General features: G+C 43.5%; 3 protein-coding genes across 4 annotated transcripts in view; 1 reads left to right on the forward strand and 2 right to left on the reverse strand.

Annotated features, from left to right (window-relative positions):
- Positions 1-7,895, reverse strand: part of bltp3b (bridge-like lipid transfer protein family member 3B) — a 51,839-nt gene extending 43,944 nt beyond the window's left edge. The window contains 1 exon segment of the mRNA XM_024147783.2: positions 7,415-7,895. Within this exon segment, the coding sequence (XP_024003551.1) occupies positions 7,415-7,458 (44 nt within the window). The 5' untranslated portion in view covers positions 7,459-7,895.
- Positions 7,896-9,977: 2,082 nt separating this feature from the next.
- ckap4 (cytoskeleton associated protein 4) lies at positions 9,978-13,781 on the forward strand. Its single transcript, XM_023975792.3, has 2 exons — positions 9,978-10,577; positions 12,265-13,781. The coding sequence occupies exons 1-2, from the start codon at positions 10,269-10,271 to the stop codon at positions 13,501-13,503; spliced, it is 1,548 nt and encodes a 515-aa protein (XP_023831560.1). The 5' UTR covers positions 9,978-10,268; the 3' UTR covers positions 13,504-13,781.
- Positions 13,782-15,075: 1,294 nt separating this feature from the next.
- Positions 15,076-21,526, reverse strand: LOC111981589 (inhibitor of nuclear factor kappa-B kinase-interacting protein). 2 transcript variants are annotated; one of them, XM_024012936.3, is made up of 4 exons: positions 20,548-21,523; positions 20,253-20,370; positions 17,934-18,155; positions 15,076-17,590 (listed from the first exon to the last, which is right to left on the reverse strand). In XM_024012936.3, the coding sequence occupies exons 1-4, from the start codon at positions 20,766-20,768 to the stop codon at positions 16,970-16,972; spliced, it is 1,182 nt and encodes a 393-aa protein (XP_023868704.1). In that variant the 5' UTR covers positions 20,769-21,523; the 3' UTR covers positions 15,076-16,969. The 2 variants fall into 2 exon arrangements, with proteins under 2 accessions (XP_023868704.1, XP_023868712.1); XM_024012944.3 differs by lacking the exons at positions 15,076-17,590; positions 17,934-18,155 and adding an exon at positions 18,564-19,837 and having other exon boundaries at positions 20,548-21,526.
- Positions 21,527-23,308: the final 1,782 nt, after the last annotated feature.

The raw sequence follows: 23,308 nt of genomic DNA on the forward strand, positions 1-23,308 counted from the left end.
GGCTTCACAGGCAAGGATATTGCTGCCAGTAAGATTGCACCTAAATTAACCATTTATCGGATCATCAAGAACTTCAAGGAGAGCGGTTCAATTGTTGTGAAGCCTTCAGGGCGCCCAAGAAAGTCCAGCAAGCACCAGGACCGTCTCCTAAAGTTGATTCAGCTGCAGGATCAGGGCACCACCAGTACAGTGCTTGCTCGGGAATGGCAGCAGGCAGGTGTGAGTGCATCTGCACGCACAGTGAGGCTAAGACATTTGGAGGATGGCCTGGTGTCAAGAAGGGCAGCAAAGAAGCCACTTCTCTCCAGGAAAAACATCAGGGACAGACTAATATTCTGCAAAAGTTACAGGGATTGGACTGCTGAGGACTGGGGTAAAGTGATTTTTTCTGATGAATCCCCTTTCCGATTGTTTGGGGCAGCTGGAAAAAAAGCTTGTCCGGAGAAGACAAGGTGAGCGCCACCATCAGTCCTGTGTCATACCAGCAGTAAAGCATCCTGAGACCATTCATGTGTGGGGTTGCTTCTCAGCCAAGGGGAGTGGGATCACTCACAATTTTGCCTAAGAACACAGCCATGAATAAAGAATGGTACCAACACATCCTCCGAGAGCAACTTCTCCCAACCATCCAGGAACAGTTTGGNTAACATCCTTTAACCAATATTTTAATAACCGCTAGACAGATTCACAACTCTGATACAACCGATGGCCTGGTAACTTATATAGCATGATTCATTTGGCCCACATCACAACCCATAGGCTATACCATATTGAAGACAATAAGATGAAGTAACCCTTACACACTGATCAGAGGTCAGTTTTCACTCTTCATCCAACTGTTGAGGTTAGGATTGGGGAGGGTAAGCTGATCCTAGATCTGTGCTTTGGGTCAGGAACTCCCTTTCTAGTAAATTATTCATCCAGTCAAGACTCTCAGCACAGCGTGAGGAGCAATGTGAACGGTCCACACACACAGAGAGAGAACGAGCTCTGGTACAGTGAACTCTTATACTTTGGTCAGTTGTGTTGCTGACTGTGGCCATAAGGAAGTAGCAAGATCTGATCAGTTTCTCTGGCCTATCGCACTCACTCTCACACAGAATGACTGGAAACAGCTCATTAAACTTCCCCTGTACCTACCTCATTCCTGATCAAGCTTTTGTTTAGGTAGTTCCCTTATATGGGCTAACCTTTCTAGATCTTATATGGGCTAACCTTTCTAGATCTTATATGGGCTAACCTTTCTAGGAGATCTTTTTAAAATGTGGTCTACCTTTCTGCCGACTGGGTTTTAGATGTTCCATGACTAAATTGGGTGCTGATCTTTGTTGGCTGTTTTGTTCAGTCTCAAATGGGACAAAACATTATTAAAAAAACAGTAGAAATACCCTAAAACATTGTTTGAATCTTCCCTAGAGTAGAGGTATTAAATAAATGATTTTACAACCGAAGTTGAAGGAGACTAACTGGATTGAGGTGGATGATTAGGTGGCTGAGGTATTAGGCGAGGCCAAGTTAAATTAAGCCAAGGCACCAGGGTTAACACCCATACTCCTCATTTATATTAGCATGATTCACCCACTCTTCACCATCATAGCTGGTGTTGGTGTGTGTCTGTATTTGTATTACACACACAACTTTTGGCCATGGTCTCCAACAGGTTTTGTAATTGGGGCCTGTAAGGCTAACCTTCTCCCTGCCTCCATCAGAGCCATAAATATTACATTGCTCCGGAGCCCTGTGTGTGCGCCATTCGGTTGGCCACACGGTTCGTTGCTGATGTGTGTATTGTCGTCGGACCCACAGGAGATCCCCCACCTTTGACTGACTCAATCTAAACAAGGGATGACAAGGTCACTTTGTCTGGCGCAACCTTCCTCAGGATACACAGACACACATTTGGGTTATTCTTTGAGGGATAAACCAGTCGCCTGGCAGAACTTATTCAATTCAGTAGTCTCTGCAAAGATAGAAAGTGTGTGTGCGCGCGTGCGTCCATTCTTCAGATTAAATTAGAAAATCAACTTGATTAGATGAACCTATGATCTAACTGCAGATGATCTGTTTCTGTTCTCACAACTCACTGGAAATAGACCAATGAAACCTGCCCTGGTGCTGGAGTAATGGCCTTGATTTTATTAAGCCTAAGTACAACGCTTGTGTCCAATCTGACAACACGGTCTTCATTGAGTTGGCGTGTGTGCTCCTAACAATGTCTTTATTCTATTAAACATGTGTCCATTATCACAACACTGCCTTCTGTTAGTGTTTTCCTATTGTTTCAGAGTCTATTCCATGAAGTGGACTAGTATATTGGATATTGTTCACCTATCACCTATCACCTATCACCATTTTAGCACTATTGGTTAGAGCCTGTAAGTAAGCATTTCACTGTAAGGTCGACTACAGCGCACGTGACACAAACTGATTTGATAGTGGCGCGTCCATTTTGAAAACACTGTCTTAATTAAGTCTTCTAGTTAATGTCCTTATATCATGTGTTCCAATTGGTTTCTTCTTCACTATCAAGTACACTAGCATCCATTTTGGATACACTATTTTCTATGAGTTATTGTGTAGAAAATAGGCCTTGTTTCTTTATTGCAAATAACACCAAAGTATTTAAGCTAGTAATGTAGACCTAACTCCACAAAGGCTGTGTGTTAAACGGTTTCCCTTCGAGAAGCAACTCATTCCATTAGTCACTTTTGTTTCCTGTGTTGCTTTTGACTGAGCCTGCAAAGCTGGTTAGCACAAGCAGGTTTGAATGAATAAGGAAATAACTGAATTCCAAAACTTCAGCACCTTTTTCCCAAAGCATGTTCCTCAGTCATTTTTGGAATATTCTTAGATTAAAACATCAGACTCTTCCTAGCCAGCCCCTTTCCGTCTTCTCTCTCCGACTCTGACCCTGTGGTTAATATTTTTATTTAGCGGCTGTGTGTGTCACAGTGTGTGTGTAGGTATTCCTCCATCTATCATCCGCCCATCAGTCCAGTCACATTCCTGCACGCATCATCAAGCCGTGCCACAGAGACCAATAGTTGAATCAAATGTGTTAGTGCTGGSCTAGAACAAAAATGTTCACCAACAGTTAGGGTCCCCTAGGAATGAAATGTTGAGGAGTAACACTGACATAGCCTGCCAGACAGAGGAGAAGATAAGATGTAAAGAGATGGACAGATACATCGAGAGAAAGACAGACGGGGCTAGAGCTGAGCATGTGACTGAAGCAACGTTGACACCTGATCACAGTGAGCCTCAGTAGAATGAATATTTAACAGCACAGGCCAGGGCTCCCAGACGCACTCAATACTGACTGGACCACACACACACACCTCTGTGTGTGTTTTCTTTAAGGTCACATCAGTGTGTGTGTGTGTGTGTGTTGTTTATGCGTGCACGTTTAAGAGTCTCTGCGTGTGTGTGCATGTAACCCCAGACCCTGCTATGTCTGGCCCTGGTCGTCGATACCTGAGCCTATTGGTTTAATGGGGAGAGGGACATCATCAACTCACCCTTGGGACCACCTGAGAGCAGCACACTGTTGGTGGAAACACCTCACACCACCAGCCACACTCACATTGTGTGTGTGTGTTCCCAAAGGCCAATGTTTTGACATACAACAAGGCCTCGAAGGCAAGAGTCAGCCTTTCTCTCTTGCCTTCAGGAGGTCATTGCAGATAGAAACACTCCTAGTATAGCGCAGACATGATGTTATCCTAGTCTACATGACAGAAGCATGGCTGTTCTACATTATATATTTCTATCTGAACATTGATATGTTGCACCTCATTGAGTGGAACCCTGGTGAATATGCCCCAAGCATTGACATCACTATAATGAGCAGTGGGTTTGGCTTCTTCCAAGCAGGTCTGCTTCAAATGCACGACCAAACACGTAACGACCCTTGGAACTAATAATGACATAATTCCCCCGGTCCTGCTGATGCTAACAGTAATGTACACACACAATCCAATGTTGTAGGACACTAAAGCTTTGTTCACATTGGCAGTTTGAAGTGAGTCAGATCCTATTTTGTTGAATATCCGATTCAAATCTGTTCTTTTTCCTGCAGTCTTAATAGCCAAAAGCACATAAAATTGGTTATTTCAGGCCACATTTCAAACCACCTTCATAGGCTGTTTGAAATCAGATACAAATCTGATTCCTGGCCATGCGACTTGTGTCTGAATGGTCAAATCCGATTTATTTGCCTTCAAGTGGTTTTCAAACTTAGCTACTCTCTAGGAACAAGATATGCCTAATATGTTGACAGTAAAAAAAATATTTAAAAAAGTGGTAGCTAACTAGCTTGTTAATTGTTTACAAACAAATGAGTGAATGTGCTAGAAACAGCTACCAAACAGCTACTGTTACCTAGCTAGCTAGTTGACTGCTGTGGCTAGCCAAAAATGACAAATTTTTCAAGTTGGATCATCTTATCCTTTGAGGCTTTAAAAGTGTTCTTCCACTATGATTTTAAACATTCAAATCAACTAGGACACATCCATGGCAGGCATTGTTGTCACTTTAGATTGATACATAACTTCTAACTGATAGGAAGCACCACCATCAATCAGTCTACACCACTGCACAGACCCATCATTACTATGAATACTAGCTTACCCATGTCAGCAAATGTCTGAACACACATCGGATTTGGTCATTTTTAACTTGCTGTTTGGACAGTCAGTATTCCAAAAACAGATTTGAAATACAAAACTGACTTGAGCAAAGGCCTACAGTGTGAACAAGGCTTAAAAGGAAATGACAGTCATGGCTGTGAATGTAAAACTTGGCTGTGGCCATTGTTTGTGGGACCATGAAGGGCACAGCAACCATTAGCCATCAAAGCCTCTGCCTTGCCGCATAAATACCAAGGGCTCCGCTGGCAATAATGAAAGTCAAGGGCTTTTGTTCACAATGCATGGCAGGAAGCAATGCATTAAAAAGCATAATACACTTTCCCCTTTCTAAAGCTACAACACTTGTTTAACTGCATTGTGTGTGACTATAACAAAGCTTACTGTTCTAGGTCAATCCAAAACAGTTTGCAAGTCATTCATTCTTATCCAGCCGGTAACATGGGAGGTTCAACCTACATCTAAAAGGTACAAGGTTTTATCTAAGCTTTTATTTTTTTATAGACGTCATTATGTGTTGTTTAAAGCCATTTTTCTAGGAGCTACAGGTGTAAGGACGTGAATGCTCTTGGATCATTATTAGTCAGTTGTAGGTAGGTTCAACTGAATGTGATGGGCAATTTATGTTATTACGGAGAAGTTCTCCATTTAGAATACAATGGGTAAGGATTTCAATGAACTTCCCTCGAGGCACCAACCTGGAACAATAAATAATGCATGTGCCTAGCTGAAAGCTGTCGATAACAATGGGTAGGACAACTGATGACTGTGTTGCAAACATAGGGACTATATTGTGTAGACTCAGTCTCAGGTGTAGTCTTTTCTCTCCATGACCCGTGAAAAATATTTCACACTTCACTAGCTGATTAAATGTGTCTATTGATCCTTTATCAAATACTTGTGAGGGGAAAAGGTGGCGCGAAACTTTGCCTACTACAACAAACAAGGCCTCTATCTTCCCTGCTCAGTGTCCATGGTACTGGCAAARAAACAAGGCATGTGTGTATGAGGTGTACAGGTGCTTAGTCATCTCTATGCTGTGGAAGGTGCATTATTATCCCAAACTGCTAATGCAAGCAAGAGCAGACATACATACAGCCCCGGTGCAAGTAAATACAATAGAGCAGGGGTGTCAAACTCAATCCATGGAGGGCCGAGTGTCTGCTGATTTTTGATTAAGACCTAGACAACCAGATGAGGGGAGTTCCTTACTAATCAGTGATCTTAATTAATCAATCAAGTACAAGGGAGGAACAAAACCTGCAGACACTCACCCTGCCGTTGAATGAGTTTGGCAAATGTGCAATAGAGCAGAGTTCTCCAATCTCGGTCCTGGGGCCTCTCCGGGTGCACATTTAGTTTTTTGCCCTAGCACTACACTGCTGATTCAAATAACCAACTAATCATCAAGTATTGATTAGGACGAGTTTGGGGAACCCTGCAGTAGAGAGTAAAGTTGGTGTGTTCCATTCAGAATGGCTCCCGAGTGGTGCAGCGGTCTAAGGGACGTCACTACAACACCCTGGTTCGAATCCAGGCTGTATCACAACCTGCCGTGATTAGGAGTCCCATAGGGCTGCGCACAATTAGCCCAGCGTCGTCCATGTTTGGTCGGTGTAGGCTGTCATAGTAAATAAGAATTTGTTCTTAACTGACTTGCCTAGTTAAATAAAGGTTAAATAAAAATTCAAATAATTTAAATGGCCTAAAATGACTTAACTTTCCCCGATGTGGCAACCTGGTCTCAGAGCATTTCCTATTATTCTGCACGGAAACCTGAGACACTATATTTAGTATGATATGTAACATAAGACCTATGGTTACTTTAAGGGAAAACTCAAGTGGGGTGGTTGGTTGCTCCGGGTGGGCGTATACCGTGAACGTCTAGCAACTAAAAGGTTGTAAGTTTGAATATCATCATGGACAACTTTAGCATTTTACCAACTACTTTTTAGCTACTTTGCTACTACTTAGCTAACCCTTCCCCTAACCTAGTTAAAGTTAGCGAGCTTAATGTTAGCCACCTTGCTAGAATGTGTAACAGATCATACGTTTTGCAAATTCGTAACATAGTGTTTTGGGAAAACGTAACATATAATACGAATTGTAATTTAAGATACGAAATGGGTGATGGACAACCAAAAATGAATACATACCATACGAAACGTAACAATGTTACTAAATGAACAGAATAATACGAAATGTTCTGAGACCTGGTTGAATGTAGTACTAGCTGTCAGTGCAGTACGTGGCGTGTTTGTCTCTGCCAGAAGCATATGCTGCTAGCTAGCTAACCAGTGTAGTTTACCTGGCTAACTAGCTAGCTAGGTGGCTAATGACAATCATTGACTGATGTAACCTAGCAAATAGAAAACTTTCTATATCTGGCTAAACAATGATTAACGGGACATAGCTAGCCAGCTAATGTTAACGTACTGGTGGAGCCTAGACTAGGAAGATTAGTTGCGTTAACAACAATACGCAAGGTTAGCCATAACCAGTTATCAAACAAGCCAGTTAYCTAGCTAACTAAACACGACAGACACCGGTTTGTTTTTGACAACCAACAAGCAAACTTGCTCGTAACTGGCTAGCTAGCTAACTACGCTAACCAAGTTCAGCTGCGCAAGCATAGTGAGTGCCCCGTCAGTGGCCTCCCGCGCGCTATGGCACAGCGCTGCTAACGCTAGCTTGGTTCCCAAATGAAACCCCTTTGGGAGTTAGTTGTATTTTGTCTCTCCGCCTGGTTCATATCGATTGACACTGACCTGGAGAGGTGTTTGAGGATCTGTTTCTTGATCAGCCCAGCCATGACCGCATAAATGATTTATCCCAGCGATGCAGTTCAAATTCTCAATTCCGAGTCAGGGTGCATTTTTTGTGGTCTTTGTGAGGCTAGCCCAGTTCTCGAACCCTTCCCACGGGGATTTGACAGAAAAAAACAAACCTCCGAGACACAGCTAGCTAGCTTCAGAAGGCAAATAAGCCATTACAACTAGTGCTAAAGTCCATCTTCACCGCAACAGCACCTGGAAACACGGCCTGTGCTGTCACAACGTCTGATGGGCGGGCGCCGACCAAAGTCAAAGATACAAGACTTGCGGGCGGAGCATGGATGACTCAGGCATTACGTCAGCARTGTCCCATGTATTGTTTTATTTTAGAAGTGAAACCGTAATTGCCTGTTTTTACTGTGGCAGAGTACATCCGCACGGGGAGATATTTGGGGGTGGGGCCGCTGCGATTGTTTTCGCTGACGGGGGTACCATCTACCTGTGAGTGCAGTTCCAGTCTCCTCTCGAAAGACTGTCATTCAGTGACCTCTGGTGGACAAAGGCAGGGAGAGGGGTCCAGTTGCAGCTTTCATCTATCAGGCCCATCACCTCTCAGGCCCCTCTCTAATGCCAGGACCATCACTTCCGGGTCTGACACATTAAGCAAAATATTTTTTTCTGTTTCCCACAGAGAGAATAGCGTATAAACGACTGACAACTCACTTTCGGTCGAAACTAATACACAATGAACGGTGCGCAGTGTCCTTCGCCCCCACGTACATCTGCTATCCAACACATCAACAGATTACACACCAATTTTAAGATAAAACATTGCACAATGATTATACTACAATGATGGCATAGCCTAAATTTAAAACTCTGATAATACTTTTATTTCCCTTTTGACACACATTTTTATTGCATAGACAGTCAGGGGAAATTCATTATATCAAAGTATCAGTTAAACACAAGCATTAAGATCCCCGCAACAACGTGTACAAGCTGTAATGATATGCTAACATTCATTCAGCCATTTTGMCAGTATAGTCATATCAGTGAGTACGTTTACATGCATGGCAATAATTAAATATTAAAATTACTATAGCAGTAGGCATGAAATAGTAATGTATGAAATAGTAATGTAAACACCTTACACTGCTTACTGTATCTTAATCAGCGTAAGGACAAAATTGAAGTAAGCATATACCGATTAAAACACCCGGTTTTCTGAGCAATCTTTCAAATTGTTAGGATATGTAAACACCTTAATCGACGTTCCAGTAGTGTATTTGATCTGTGCATGTGCTAGCACCAGCCGAGCAAGGCTCTCTCTATGGCGTGAATGAAGTGAGTTTGGAACAGCTGAATGTATGCGTCTTAGAAGTATTTTTCACATACAAACTTTATATGTCCGAACTGAAAGAGATTTAAATCCTAACAGAACTAAGAATCAAATACGCTTCTCAAAAATAACATGTCTCTGTGATTGCTGATTTTCTGCATGTATCAGAGCTCCATCAGGTAGCCTGATTTCAGATGTGTCCATATACATAGGATTATTAGGGAAATTGTTATTCTTGCAAAGCATGTAAACGTTTTAATTGAACTATTATATTAATATGACTAGCCACAATAATCGCTTTATTGTGTGCATGTAACCGTACTCACTGAGGGGTCCTGGCGTTGGAGGGGAGCCTGAGATATTATGTCCAACCGGTACTCGTCCCACCAGTAGGTGGCAGTATAGAGAGGGGCCTGAGAGATGATGGGCCTGAGAGTCTGCAGTTAGACTCTATTGGACAACGGCCAAAGTGCTTGGAGTGTACAAATATCAGATAACTATATCATCCTGCAACTTTTATCAAACCTTTAAAAACACGTGAAAACAATTATTTTGTTGCAGATTAATACAAAACAGAGCGTTTTGTTATCCATTTTGTGTAAAATTTGCATTTGTTTTTTAATTTGCATTGTGGTGCTAGCTAAATGTTATTGAAACTATTCAAATGTCCAACTCTATAGGTTTGCAGTTTGCAATCGGTGACAGCAATCCCATCATGATTTGGAGGGAACATAGCTACACAGCATAGGCTAGTGATTAGGTTACGCTGATTAGGTAATAGTATGCCAATAGCCTAATGACTTCGGCACAATGGAAGAAATTGAAAATATGCCTATTAATGGTAAAAAAATATATATATATATTTATATATATTTTTACATGAGTAGTTGTTCGAAACACTTCCTGGTCTGGAATAGCAACATGCCTTGGCTTGAGGGAACTCTCGGAAGGGATGTCGAGGCATACACGATAACTCTACTCTAGTTGCCACGTATGAAGGGAGGAGCAAATGAGAGGGGAAAAACTATCCAACAACCCCTCCTCTTTACTGTTGGTACAGTATTGAAACAAATTACATCAGTTGATTTCTGAGATCATTATTTTTCTAGACATGTTTAGGCTGTCCTATTCCAGGATTTTGGCTTATATAAACAGGGTTTGAAAGACATGAAACATCAATMGGCCTAATTCTATTATTCCAAATAAATAGGCCTAGTTTTTTCCTCAACTTTATCAGAACTAGTTACTGTGTTTCTGAAGTCTTGATGACATAATTCCATAGCCATTGGAGACATAAGGCAAGTACAGCCACCAAGTTTGCAGTCAGAACGTCAGGTCACACAATAAGAGAGACGCCCCTTTTTTTGCACCTCAACGCGAACGGAGTTCTCGGAAAGCCACATCGCGCTCYCTGATACGCTAAATGTACAGTGAAGACGGTATACAGCATCTGTAGAGACCAGCCTCACACTTCCTCGGACCCCCTTGTAGAAAGCCACATCAGACATGACTGCGAGACACAGAAACAAGAACAATTTAAGCGAAAAGACTGCTTCACCCACGCAAGATGACGTGGCGAAGAAAAGTCCGAAACCTAGTAGTAATGGTAGCCCCTCAATCCAGGGTTCGGGGTCGGGGAGTTGGGTCAAAGTTATAGCTGCTTTATGTTATATCGCATTAGTAGCCGCTGCGGGCTTTGCTGCWATTTATCTACAACAAGTGTTYAAAGAAGTCCATCAAATCAGCAGCAGAAATGAAGAGACCGTACGGAAGAATGCAGAGGTTGCGCACAAAGTAGAGAATGTTCTTCAACAGGTAAGCAATGCAATCGATATAGGACTAACCACTAGCCATTTAATGACAAGGTCACGAGATAAGACCGCACACCAAAACTAGATAGGATGAACATATAGACTACAGAGAAGAAATGGCTAGAAGAGGGCCATCTCCCCCGCCTCCAAAAGTTTGATGACCTGGCACAAGAAAAGTACAGATGCAATCTATGCTATTCTTTCCTAGAGAGAGAGTACTGACATTGCAACAAAAACAAATCCAGGTCAATGGAAATACTACATCCTTTGTAATAAAAAGGGAAGTTATATTTCTATAGAATTGAGGAATGCATTGATATAATGTATGCACATTGCACCCCATAAATGATCTTACATTTTTATCCAGCTAGCTATGTTACTGCATTAATTAATTTGTTCAGTCAGTTATTCCTTCCTTCATTCATTCACTTCTTTTCAAGCCTTCATGTAACTTCACTTAACTTGTCACGCATAAATTGAGATCTCCCAGACCAGTTTGAACTAAACCAGTTTGAACTGGATGCTTACAGTTGTTGTTTTTTTAGATCTACCCAACAGGCTGAGAAATAGCTGAGTTATGTAATAAAGCAACGTAACCTACTCATAAGTTACTGRAACTAGGTAAATGTGGTAAAGAAACCCGTCAGGGAAAAACATTTGCGAAGAACACACATTCAACAAGTAAATCCTGAAACATGCATTGCAGTCTCCTATATGTAAACTTCCTATGTGAGGCTGTGTCAACTATTGTTGTATAAAGCTACAGTATGTGATTWACRMMMMRRTTCKKRMSKAYSRWWWAAYMRRWWTTRKAWWAKRWKCKAYGSKAAAAAKKWWTTTMMRKYGSKAAWMYKRMGMRKYGGYWWYGSRRRTRCKKCCRRRTRCKAKRRTCTTGGAATGTATTGTACCTGTGCTTCCAGTACATCCAGTACACAGGTGTGACTATACAGATGTACAGCTTTAAACCTGTGTTATACAATTTAATAGTGTTAGATAATGTGGCTATTATATTATTTATGCATACATACAGTATTTATAGTAGGGATATGACAGATTGTAAGGATTTGACAGATTAATAATTAAAGACTAATCGAATAATCATTAAGGCCCTAATCTGTATTGATGACCAAAGGTTGACCTACACTGAATGTACAAAGCATTAAGAACACCATCCTAATATTGAACCCCCCCCCCCCCCCCCCCAGTCTAAATTTGTCTGGAGATGGGCTCTGCAAGGTTTCGAAAGTGTTCCACAGGGATGCTGGCCCATGTTGACTCCAATGCTTCCCACAGTTGTGTCAAACTGGCTGGATGTCCTTTGGGTGGTGAACCATTCTTGATACACACAGGAAACTGTTGAGCATGAATAACCCAGCAGCGTTGCAGTTCCTGACACAAGCCAGTGCGCCTGGCACCTACTACCATACCCCGTTCAAAGGCACTTAAATCTTTTGTCTTCCCCATTCACCCTCTGAATGACACACACACACAATCCATGTCTCAGGGATTAAAAATCCTTCTTTAACCTGGCTCCTCCCCTTCATCTACACTGATTGAAGTGGATTTAACAAGTGATAAGGGCTCATAGCTTTCACCTGGATTCACCTGGTCAGTCTCTATGTCATGGAAAGAGCAGGTGTTCTTAATGTTTTGTACACTCAGTGTATGATTCCCTGTCTGTGGTTGTGTAGGTGGACAACGTGAGGGGCGCTGTAGACGGGTTGGAGTCGGCACTGGGCACCATGCGGGCAGAGCAGGAGGTGGGGAGCCGGGCGGTGAGGAAGGGCGAGGCGGAGACACGGCGGMTYGAGGAGGCTCTTCAGAGGCTCCAGAARGAACTGCTGGTTGACCTGTCAGAAGGRATCAAGGAGGTGAAGGAGGCCAGAGAGCGGGACTTCTCTTCCCTGGAGAAGACGGTGGAGGAGCGCCTGGCTGAGTTGAGTTCCTCCATCGCGGCCAGRGTGACTGAGTTCACCGAGGCCCAGGGTGAGACTCAAAGTCAGCTGGCTGACCTCAAAGRCCGTCTGGARGACATGGAYGACCCGGKGCTGATCAGGCAYGAACTGTCRGCCATTGTCGACACCGTCGCCGMGCTCAGCYCCACTAAGKKGGCCACCGATGAYTCTGCRTATTCGCTGAGGGAGCAGATCGCCYCGGTGGGGMCGGAGCTCCAGACCCGTAACCAGGAAATAGCCTCGATGTCGCAGGAAGTGGAGGCGGTGAGGTTGCTGGTGCAGGAGACGGCGGGGAGCCTGCGGCAGCAGGTGTCGGGGGCAGAGGCAGGCATCCAGGCATTGACAGATCAGGACCAGAGCCTGCAGAGCAGCCTGGAGCTGGCCACCGAAGCTCTACACAGTCTGGAGAAGGAACTGCGGGGGGAATCGGCCAGGGCTGAGCAGAGGTCCGATGGTCTGGAGGTCAGACTAAAAGTGGCGGAGGAGGGCGGAGACTCCCTGGCGGCATCGCTAACAGACCTGACTTCCAAGTTTGAGGCTTTTCTTGCCAAGTACGATTCCCACGAGAGCACGCTCGCCGCCCAGGGCACGGCAGCCGAGCAGGCCCGGGCCACTCTACAGGGAGAGCTAGAGGAACTGAAGGGCACCATAGGGGAGCTCCAGTCCAACGTGGTCGCACTGAGTGACGCTCAGACCAATCTGGCTTCCAGGGACTCTAGCCTGGGGCAGCAGATAGAGGGGCTGGAGCAGCAGCTGGAAGCCCTGGGGGAAGTCTCCAAGTCAACCAGCCACCCCCCACCAGAGCTGGAGAAGCTGAAGAGCACCGTGGATGGCCTGGTGGGGAAAGCTGCCAAGCTGGAGAGCCATGAGAAGGCCATCGAAGCACTACAGGGGTCACTACAGAAGACCATTAGCTCATTGGAGGCCTTGGCCAAAGCCCCAGCCGAAGAGCAAGAAGGTGTAAGGGGAGCGTAGGAAGAAGAGAAGGAAGAGGAGGGGGTAGTGTTCAGGAGGGGTAGACTGGGTTGGGTCAATAAGAAATGGGAAACGTGGACTGCTGTGAATTTTAATACAACACTGCACTGTAGTTTGTTGTTTGTTTATTTGTATTTTTTCTCATTTGAGTTTTTCATTTAGTCAGATTCTGTTACGGGTGGTTTCACAAACCCAACTTGCAATATAAGCTCTTGTTCAGGAGCGTGTTATGGTTTACTGATTGTGTTTTGTTACAAAAATGTAATTGGGCCACCACATTTCTGTGTAGACAAGGCTTTGAATTGATTTACATGTATATTATAAAACCTTCATCGTACATTGTATGGGGCTAACTCACTCCAACCGTCTCCGTGACAGATGCAAGGTAGCCATTTTGCACACCACCACACTTCACAATCTCACTGGAGGTCAGTATTGAGGTGAAAGGTGAGTGGATCGGTCTGTTTCTAGAAGATCATTGGATAAAGATCATAGAAAATCCTTCATAGGATACAGGCTACAATGTTAAAGCACTCCCAGTTCATTTAAAGGCTCACTCTAGGTATGTGCTCCAAATGGCTCCCTATCCCCTATATAGTGCACTACTTTTGACCAGGGCCCATATGGCTCTAGTAAAAGTAGTGTACTACATACAAAAGTTTTGGGAGAGTGACACATTTGTTGTTGTTTTGGCTCTGTACTCCAGCACTTTGGATTTGAAATGGTATAATGACTATGAGGTTGAAGTGTAGACTGTCAACTTTCATTTTTTATTTTCATCCATATTGAGTGAATAGTTTGGAAATTACAGCACTGTTTGTACATAGTACCCTGTTTTTGTAATGGTGAGAGGTAGGAATTTTTGGGGAGTATGATATTTATGCCTCTAACTTTCTCACTCATTATTCACAATTCACTCAGGACTATCCGTAATCATGGTAGCATCCATTCATTTTTATTGGGCACAAAATAATCTGACAAACAAAACAAACAGCAAATGCATCCAACAAATTTGTAGTCACATACTTGATCTAGTCCCCTAAAATGGGGGACTATGAACAAAAAGTGCTGTAATTTCTAAACGGTTCACCAAATATGGGTGAAAATTCCCTCAAATTAAAGCTGACAGTCTGCACTTTATACCATTTAAAATCCAAAGTGCAGGAGTACAGAGCCAAAACAACAACAAATGTGTCACTCCCAAAACTAATGGAGCTCACCGTATACAAGGAATGGGAAGCCATTTGTCATATAACCTGGCGCTTCAGACTGAGTATATAAGTGGACTTAATACAATATGTGATGCTTCATAAAAAGCTTATTGGAATATTTAATTAGGAAACACTGCTGGGACAGTCAAGTGAGAATTTATTGAAAGTAATTAATTTTCATCTGAAGAGGGAAGGAGATTGCTTGAGGCTAATTCAATAATTTCCTGATAGGCCACTTATAACCTGATTTGAGTCCTCACACACACACAAACACACACACTTCCATTCAACAGGTGCCATTGCATCAACATGTACAAGGAAATGCATAAACATGTATAGGGAATACAGAGTACACACAAACTTCAAATTGACATAATTTATTAAGCACATCCCTTACACGAAGAACAATATATCCAAGGCTTTAAAACAAACAAAAAACACGATCTCTGCAGTGTCCTAACACCACAACAATGGGGTTGTGACAGTTTGAAGGAATGGCTACTGTAAATAGATGTGGTGTGATCTGTACATGTAATTAGCTTTAGTTAAAACAGTGGTATGGTGTCCACACTCTTTACCCAAAGACCAGCTGCAATCTGCGTCCTAATGTCATTGAGCAATTCCAGGTATGTGTAGGTTCAACTTTATCTTTGGAGATTACATGCCAATGTGCATGTTAAACAAGTTGTGATTGGCTCTCGGGTTGGAGATTGGCCTTCAGCTCAGGTCGTCAGCTCATTGTTCAGCGCCGATACATATTTCCTCCTTCAGAAGTACATTTCCTGTAAAACACCTGGAGGCTTACTCAGCGGAGTAGCCCTAGAAATCAATAGATTAGCATGCTTCCCTATCCTACATGATCGTGATGTCTGTTCTACACAATATATTTCCATTGGAACATATGGTAACCCACTGAATAAGACCAAGGTTGTTTTTTTTATCAGAGGAGTGCAACATCAGCAATGTTGCAGATAAAAATGTTAAACACAAAACAGAAACAACTCTCTGACATCAATCACAGCTCTATGCCACACATTTCTACCTGCATTGCTCTGCAGTCAGCCCCATTGAATAAACTCCTGGTGACAGATTGCACACCCTGGTGTAAACACAGGCAAAGCTACATTGCCTTGCGGGCTGCAGCGTTCAGTATTCTATTTTAGGTCCCTATACCTTTAAACCACAGACTCATTTCGATTTGATTGATGGCAGAGATATGRAAAAACTAGCAGGACTAGCTAGCCATGTGGAACCCCAGGGCATGTATTCAYCACTGTGAACTATAGAGAACATTGCAGGTAGAATGTATAGCGCTGACATCATCATTCCCTATTGTACAGAATCATATTGTAGCATAACATTCCTCCTGAACAGGCCCCTTAGCCTGAGAATACATACCCGTGTGCAGGTCACACAGGGGTCAAGCAGTGTTGTTACAACCCCACCACTGGCCAGACTGACAACTGAAAAGGGGGAAACTGTTCAAGAGACTGCTCACATTCCAAAACTGTGGACCAGCAAGACTTCAGTCACCATGATTGATGCCATTTAAAATAAAATAAAACATTACAGCCTCCTAGGACGCAGGTTGGCATTTACTGGGATGACTCATGTACTGGAGGCAGCTCTGCAGGGTAGCCACTAGCTGGCGCAGCCATAAAATCTGATTTTAAACCTAACCTAAACCACACTACTAACCTTATCCCTAACCCTAAACTTAAATTATGACCAACAAGCACATTTTTGTTTTCATTAATTTTGACTTTGCCATTGGCCCTTCTAGTGGAAATTGCTCAGCTCTGCCTCCAGGACAAGATTCATCGCAATAAACGCCAACCTACTCATAGGACAGGTTCATTCAAGGATACAATTTGTAAAGCAACATACGTTAGACAGCATTCTAGACAAAAGGCCCAGTTAGTCTCAACCTAACCCCTAGGACTTACCTCTCGACTCCCTAAAGATCTGTATAGGTATACAGTCAATGGAAAGTATACCGGAATGTACATTATAGGGGGAGTAACCTGTTCTTCTGTGGTTTCCATTATATTGCTTACATTAATCAAGATCTCTGGGGAGGAATCCAGACATACCTATTGTAAGGGCTAGGTGGGGTCGACCATGGGTGTAGAGAGATCAGCAAACTCTATTTGAGATTTACAAAAATGTGCAAGTTATTGTAAGGGAATGATTGGTGACAAGCTGAAAGTTTGCCATTTACTCTGTAGATCTATAGCACATAGAAAAGCACTCCTTCACAGCTCTCCTTCCAGTGTCTGAGGGAGMGCTTCACTCACGTTGACTTTCTGCAGAAGCATCTCTCCTCCCAATACGGGCATCTCAGGCTCAACTATCTGACTCAACTGCTGTGTCACAACTCCTAGGTCATCCTCCACAGCGCTGAGGTTAGCGAACGTCTGCCGTAGCTCTGCGATGTCCTCCTCCCTCCTGGTCAGATCCTCGGCCAGACGGCCGATCCTCAGGGTCAGCTCATCCACCTGCGGAGCCAGCGCCCCGAAGTCCCGCTTGATGGCCGCCACCTTGGGCTTGAGGTCGCCGGCGAAGGTCACCGTGCGGACCAATCGGGCACGGCCGCTTTCCAGCTCCCTCAGGCGCTCCGAGATCTGCCGGTCGTTGGCGAACAGCTCAGGTAGGCGGCGTTTGAGCTGCTCCAGGGCTTGGGCGTTGCGCTCCGTGGCGCCCTTGAGGCCCTGGATGCGGTCGATGCTGCCGGCCAGCAGGTCGCCGATACGTTTGACCATGCTGCGTTCAGCCTGGGCGGCCCTCTCCTCCAGCTCCCGTACCTTCTCCAGGAGAGACTCCACCTCCGACCGGAGCCCATCCATCCGACGCACGTCTGTCCGCACCGACGCCACCTAGGAGATGGAGGAAGAGGAGAGGAGGAAGATGATTCATGGGCAAAGCTTTACATTAACTGTCTTTCTATTCTAATGCTACGATTCTGTTCAACAAGTTGCCTCTGGTTTTGAGAGACTTCAACCTTTACGTACTTGGAATATAAAGTTCTTGGTGTTATTACATGTAACTACATAGTACTGTACTATGTAACTACTTTAAAACATACTATTTCCAGTTTATTACAATACAGTGATTGTTTCAGGAATCTTATCTGCAGTTCCTGTGTAATTGCCTGAGTTATTACATCCTGGTTACCAAAGTAGTAAGAGCATCTAGATGGCTTAAATAATATTTTAAAACCTTAGTGTTGACATCCTTATTGATGGCAGAGGTCCGTCCCTCGATTTGTCCCACAGCCTCGGTCAGTGCTGCCACGCTGTCCTGGAGCAGGCCGCGTTTCTCCGTTAGGCCGGATGCCCAGTCCTTCAGCTGGCTTACATCCCGTTCCAGGGCCTCCAAGTTGGGCAGGAGACCACCAGGCTGCCTCTCTAGATGCTCCAACAGGCTCTGGASACCCTCGCACTGCGCCAGGAAACAGGTGGAAAGACAGAACAGGGCGGCCATTTTAGAAAAGAGCTTTACATAGGAAAAAACTGAGCAGCTAGATCATGCAGTCATAGACCGGTAGATAGGATTCATTGAAAAACATGCAGGGAGACTGTCCATAAGTTACACAGAAAGCTGATGTTTAGTGAAAATAAATACAGCAAATAAATGGGTAACAACACCAAGATATTTGAGACTGCTTTTAATTTACTAGAGATGCAAGCTAGGAGAAGCCTTTTTTTAATTTATTTTTTAACAACAGATTTAACCAAATTTAAACATTTAAAAGATTCAGAGAAACACTAATAAGGCACATTTATTAGAAATGCAATACTGGCATAACTGTCAAACTCATTCGAATATAAAATGTGTATAAAAAAATGTATACAAACTCAACATTTGAGTACCTGATGATATTGGAGTACCGGTCACAATTGTTCTCCTTTCAGACACTTACAAGGCAACAATAATATTCTTTACAGATTACAGGAGCAGTGTTTGGGTGCAAACGCTACATTCAGTTGCTGACTTTCAGCAGCCAGTGCAGATAACATTGATTGGTGCCCATATGAGATAGTAGTATGTTTGTGAGACAAGAACTTAAAACCTATTGATGAAACGTATTGCTAAACTTTATCAATAGCAAGTTAAAATGCACAAATCACAAAACGTAGCAATGGTTTAACTATGTGAGGATTTAACAGCAGTTTTAAAACAAATGGAATAACAGGACCACTCCTTCCCATGGTTTAAAATTGACATCACACACTGAGGTCATCATTATGCACCGGCTGGGGTGGCTCATCCTACTCTGGGTCCTTGACCTTTCACCCCTCCCTCTCCCCTTCCCTATCCGGAGTCCCAGAATTATCCTGGTTGTCCTGTTGCTCCTCCCCCCTGCTGAGCTGTCCCAGCGTCTCCTTGACAACGGCCAACTCATTCCTCATCTTGAGGATGCTGTTGTGGGCCTGGAGAGCGTCCAGAGCCTGCTTGATGTCCAGGATCTCCGTTAGGGCTTTAAGCATGCTGTCCTCCGTCCCAAACACCTGCAGGGTGAGCTCCTCTAGCCTTCGCTCCGCCGCCCCCAGGTCCCCCCCCAGCCTCAGAATGGATCGCACTGCCTCCTCCACATCCGGGAGGTGTGCCTCGCACTGCTGGGCCCGGGGGATGTGCTCCTCTAGCTGGGCGACTAACTCGGTATCTACTCGGAGCAGGCTCCGYACTTGGTCCTCCAGTTTGTGGAGCTGCTTGGTGTTCCAGTCCAGCTGGTCCTGGGACCGCTTGGCATCCTCGTCCTCGGTGCGGCCCAGGGCGCGTGTGTTCCGCCGGGTGCTGTCCTCCAGCTCCTCCAGCCTCTCGTCCAGCGCCCGGGCCCTCTGCTCGGCCTCGTTCACCCGGTCCGTGGCGCCGGCGTGCGCCTCACGTGACTCRGTCTTCAGAGAGSCCAGGTCYGAGGTCACCGAGGCCAGGCCCGTCTGCCACGTCTCAGTCACGTTCAYGAAGCGGGRGTTGACTGTCTGMAGATCGCGAGAGGCYGAGTTCTCGTCYTCCTGCATCGCCAMGACGACGGCATGGAGCGAGGAGAGGTCACGTTCGAGGCGCGTCGCCAGGGAGAAGGTGGAGAGAGCCCCCTGCAGGTCGTCCTCAGAGGCGGCGAGCTGCAGCCGCAACACAAAACAGGGAGGGCTGTTTCTGGGGAGGGCTCTGGGATCCTCAGTATTCTCAGTACAAATCCATGCCATTACATGCACACATTCAGTCAAAAGATGCGAATAGCAATTCTAAGGAAGACAATGTGATTTGATCGCAGAATTCAATTCAACTGGATAGGCTATACAATCCAAGATGCAAGAATAACTGCTGCAATAAAGTTCATGAATAATGCAGACATGTCTGCAGGGGCTAATAATAAGGGGAGGGGCCTACATAATGTGACAAGCAAGACAATGACAGTACCAATACACACAATAACATAAACACACATAACAAAGCATAGTCTCTGCATAATGTTTTTGTGTCTTGTTCTTCACGAGAGAGATATGGATAGACAATTCGAATAGAAACAAAACATACCTTCTTGGACACCTTGATGACGTCCTCCTCCATTTCAAGGAGACTTGCAGTCTTCCCAGACAGTAGTTTGTACTTTTCTTCCATGTCAAAGAATCTTGCATTCTGCTGCAATACCACCCTGTAATGTAAGGGGAGAAATAACGTCATGAATAGGCCAACTCAAACATAAAATGATTAGTTTCCTATTGTTTGGCAGAGATTAAAGTAAATAGGAATTATCCATAAGCACAAGGGCCTTTATAAGTAAATATTTGGCTTATGCCCTATGCAAATGAATAGGCTTACTTTTACTTACCATGTAAGCACTATGCAGACTATCAGTGACAGTAGACAAGTTATCGTTTTCACATCCAGGGAGGACGGCGAGGAGCTTGTAGGTTCAGCCAAGCTATTTCCTTCGGTAGCTTTTGCTTTTTTTGCTTCATCTTCGGAAGTGTACTTTGACGTTTCAACCGGTTCGTCATTTTGTTTCTGAGCCGTGGTCTTCTTCCTTTGCTTCACTTCATTACTTGGCATTTTTGTAGCCTGCAACAACGTTTCGGCTTGCAGCTTCCTTTTGCCTACTAGGCCTACTTGAAAAGGAATTGATTCAAAGTAGCGGCTGCGACTGCAAGCGACAATGGCCCACAGCTCTAGAAGTTTCGCAGCAGACTAGCGCAAGAAACTCCATCCAAATTCAAGTTAAATGCATTAGTTCAAATGTGAATATAATTTAGAATATTTTGATATTTCAGACAATCAAATAAACCTTAAATAAAAGTATTTTACTTGCCAATTCACAGAAACAAGTCTACATATCCCGTAAAGGAATCGATCACTTGAACGCTCCTTGGAATTTGGGAAAAAGAACAAAATGCGTCAGCCAGCCACGTAGACGGCTGACGCCAGAAAATATTACAACGTGCCGCCGGTTCAATGATGAGTAGGCCCTGGCCCTCTGATTTCAACGTTCCCCAATAGACCGTTTGAGGAAACATGAAAAACGGTGCGATATTTCAAGTTTGTAAAGGCTAATTAGTATTAATAAGAATAAATGAGGATGACACAGAAAAATCTCAAATAGAGTAAAACACAGTTATGAGCGCACTTCATTCATGCAAAGAAAAAAAAAAATCTTTGGAGGAAAATGTACTCAAATATCATACTTGAGTAAAAGTAAAGATACCTTAATAGAAAATGACAAGTAAAAGTGAAAGTCACCCATTAAAATACTACTTGAGTAAAAGTCTTAAGGTATTTGTTTTTAAATATACGTAAGTGTAACGGATGTGAAATGGCTATCTAGTTAGCGGTGGTGCGCGCTAATAGCCTTTCAACCGGTGACGTCACTTGCTCTGTGACCTTGAAGTAGTGGTTCCCCTTGCTCTGCAAGGGCCGCGGCTTTTGTGGAGCGATGGGTAACGATGCTTCTTGGGTGACTGTTGTCTGTGTGCAGAGGGTCCCTGGTTCGCGCCCTGTCGAGGGGATGGACTAAAGTTAAACTGTTACATAAGTATCAAAAGTAAATGTAATTGCTAAAATATGTTAAAAGTAAAAGTATGAATAATTTCTTATTCCTTATCTCAAGCCAACCAGACGGCACAATTCTCTTGTTTTGATTTATTTATAGATAGCCAGGGGCACACTCCAACACTCAGACATCATTTAAAAATAAAGCATTTGTGTTTAGTGAGTCCGTCAGATCAGAGGCAATAGGGATGACCAGGGATGTTCTCTTGATAAGTGTGTGAATTGGACCATTCTCCTGTCCTGCTAAGCATTGGAAATGTAACGAGCACTTTTGGGTGTCAGGGTAAATGTATGGAGTAAAAAGTACACCGTTTTCTTTAGGAATATAGTGAAGTAAAAGTAAAAGTTGTCAAACATATGAATAGTAAAGTAAAGCACAGATATTCAAAAAAACAACTTAAGTAATACTTTAAAGTATTTTTACTTAAGTACTTTACACCACTGCAAAAAAATACACACAAAAAGGGAGGTAGCCTAACATTTAGTTTATTTGGCATTGAGCAAATTACATTTCACCAATTTACATACAGTGCCTTCAGAAAGTATTCACACCCCTTGACTTTTTTCCACATTTTGTTGTGTTACAGCCTGAGTTTAAAATGTATTAAACTAATATTTTTGTCACTGGCCTACACACAATACCCCATCATGTCAAAGTGGAATTATGTTTTTCGAAAGGTTTAAAATGAAAAGCTGAAAAGTTGAGTCAATAAGTATTCAAACCCTTTGTTTTGGCAGAGTAAACATTTGCTTTAACAAGTCACATAATCATTTGCATTGACTCCCTCTGTGTGCAATAATAGTGTTTAATATGATTTTTTAATGACTACCTCATCTCTGTACCCCACACATACAGTTATCTGTAAGGTCCCTCAGTCGAGCACAGATTCAACCAAAGACCAGGGAGGTTTTCCAATGCCTCGCAAAGAAGGGCACCTATTGGTGGATGGGTAAACACTTAAAAAAGCAGACATTGAATATCCCTTTGAGCATGGTGAAGTTATTAATTACACTTTGGATGGTGTATCAATACACCCAGTCACTACAAAGATCCAGGCGTCCTTCCTAACTCAGTTGACGGAGAGGAAGGACACTGCTTAGTGATTTCACCATTAGGCCAATGGTGACTTTAAAACAGTTACAGAGTTTAATGGCTGTGATAGGATAAAGCTGAGGATGGATCAACAACATTGTAGTTATTCCACAATACTAACGTAATTGACATAGTGAAAAGGAAGCCTGTACAGAATAAAAATATTCCCAAACATACATCCTGTTTGCAACAAAGCACTAAAGTAATACTGCAAAAAATGTGGCAAAGTATCTTTTAGTCCTGAATACAAAGTGTTATGTTTGGGGCAAATCCAATACAACACATTCCTGAGTACCACTCTGTCAAGCATAGTGGTGGCTGCATCATGTTATGGTTATGCTTGTAATCGTTAAGGACTGCTGAGTTTTTGGGGATAAAGAATAAACGTAATGGAGCTAAGCACAGGCAAAATCCTAGAGCAAAATCTGGTTGTCTGCTTTCCACCAGACACTGG

Source organism: Salvelinus sp. IW2-2015, linkage group LG3, assembly GCF_002910315.2.
Source record: "Salvelinus sp. IW2-2015 linkage group LG3, ASM291031v2, whole genome shotgun sequence".
In the NCBI taxonomy this organism is placed as follows: Eukaryota; Metazoa; Chordata; class Actinopteri; order Salmoniformes; family Salmonidae; genus Salvelinus; species Salvelinus sp. IW2-2015.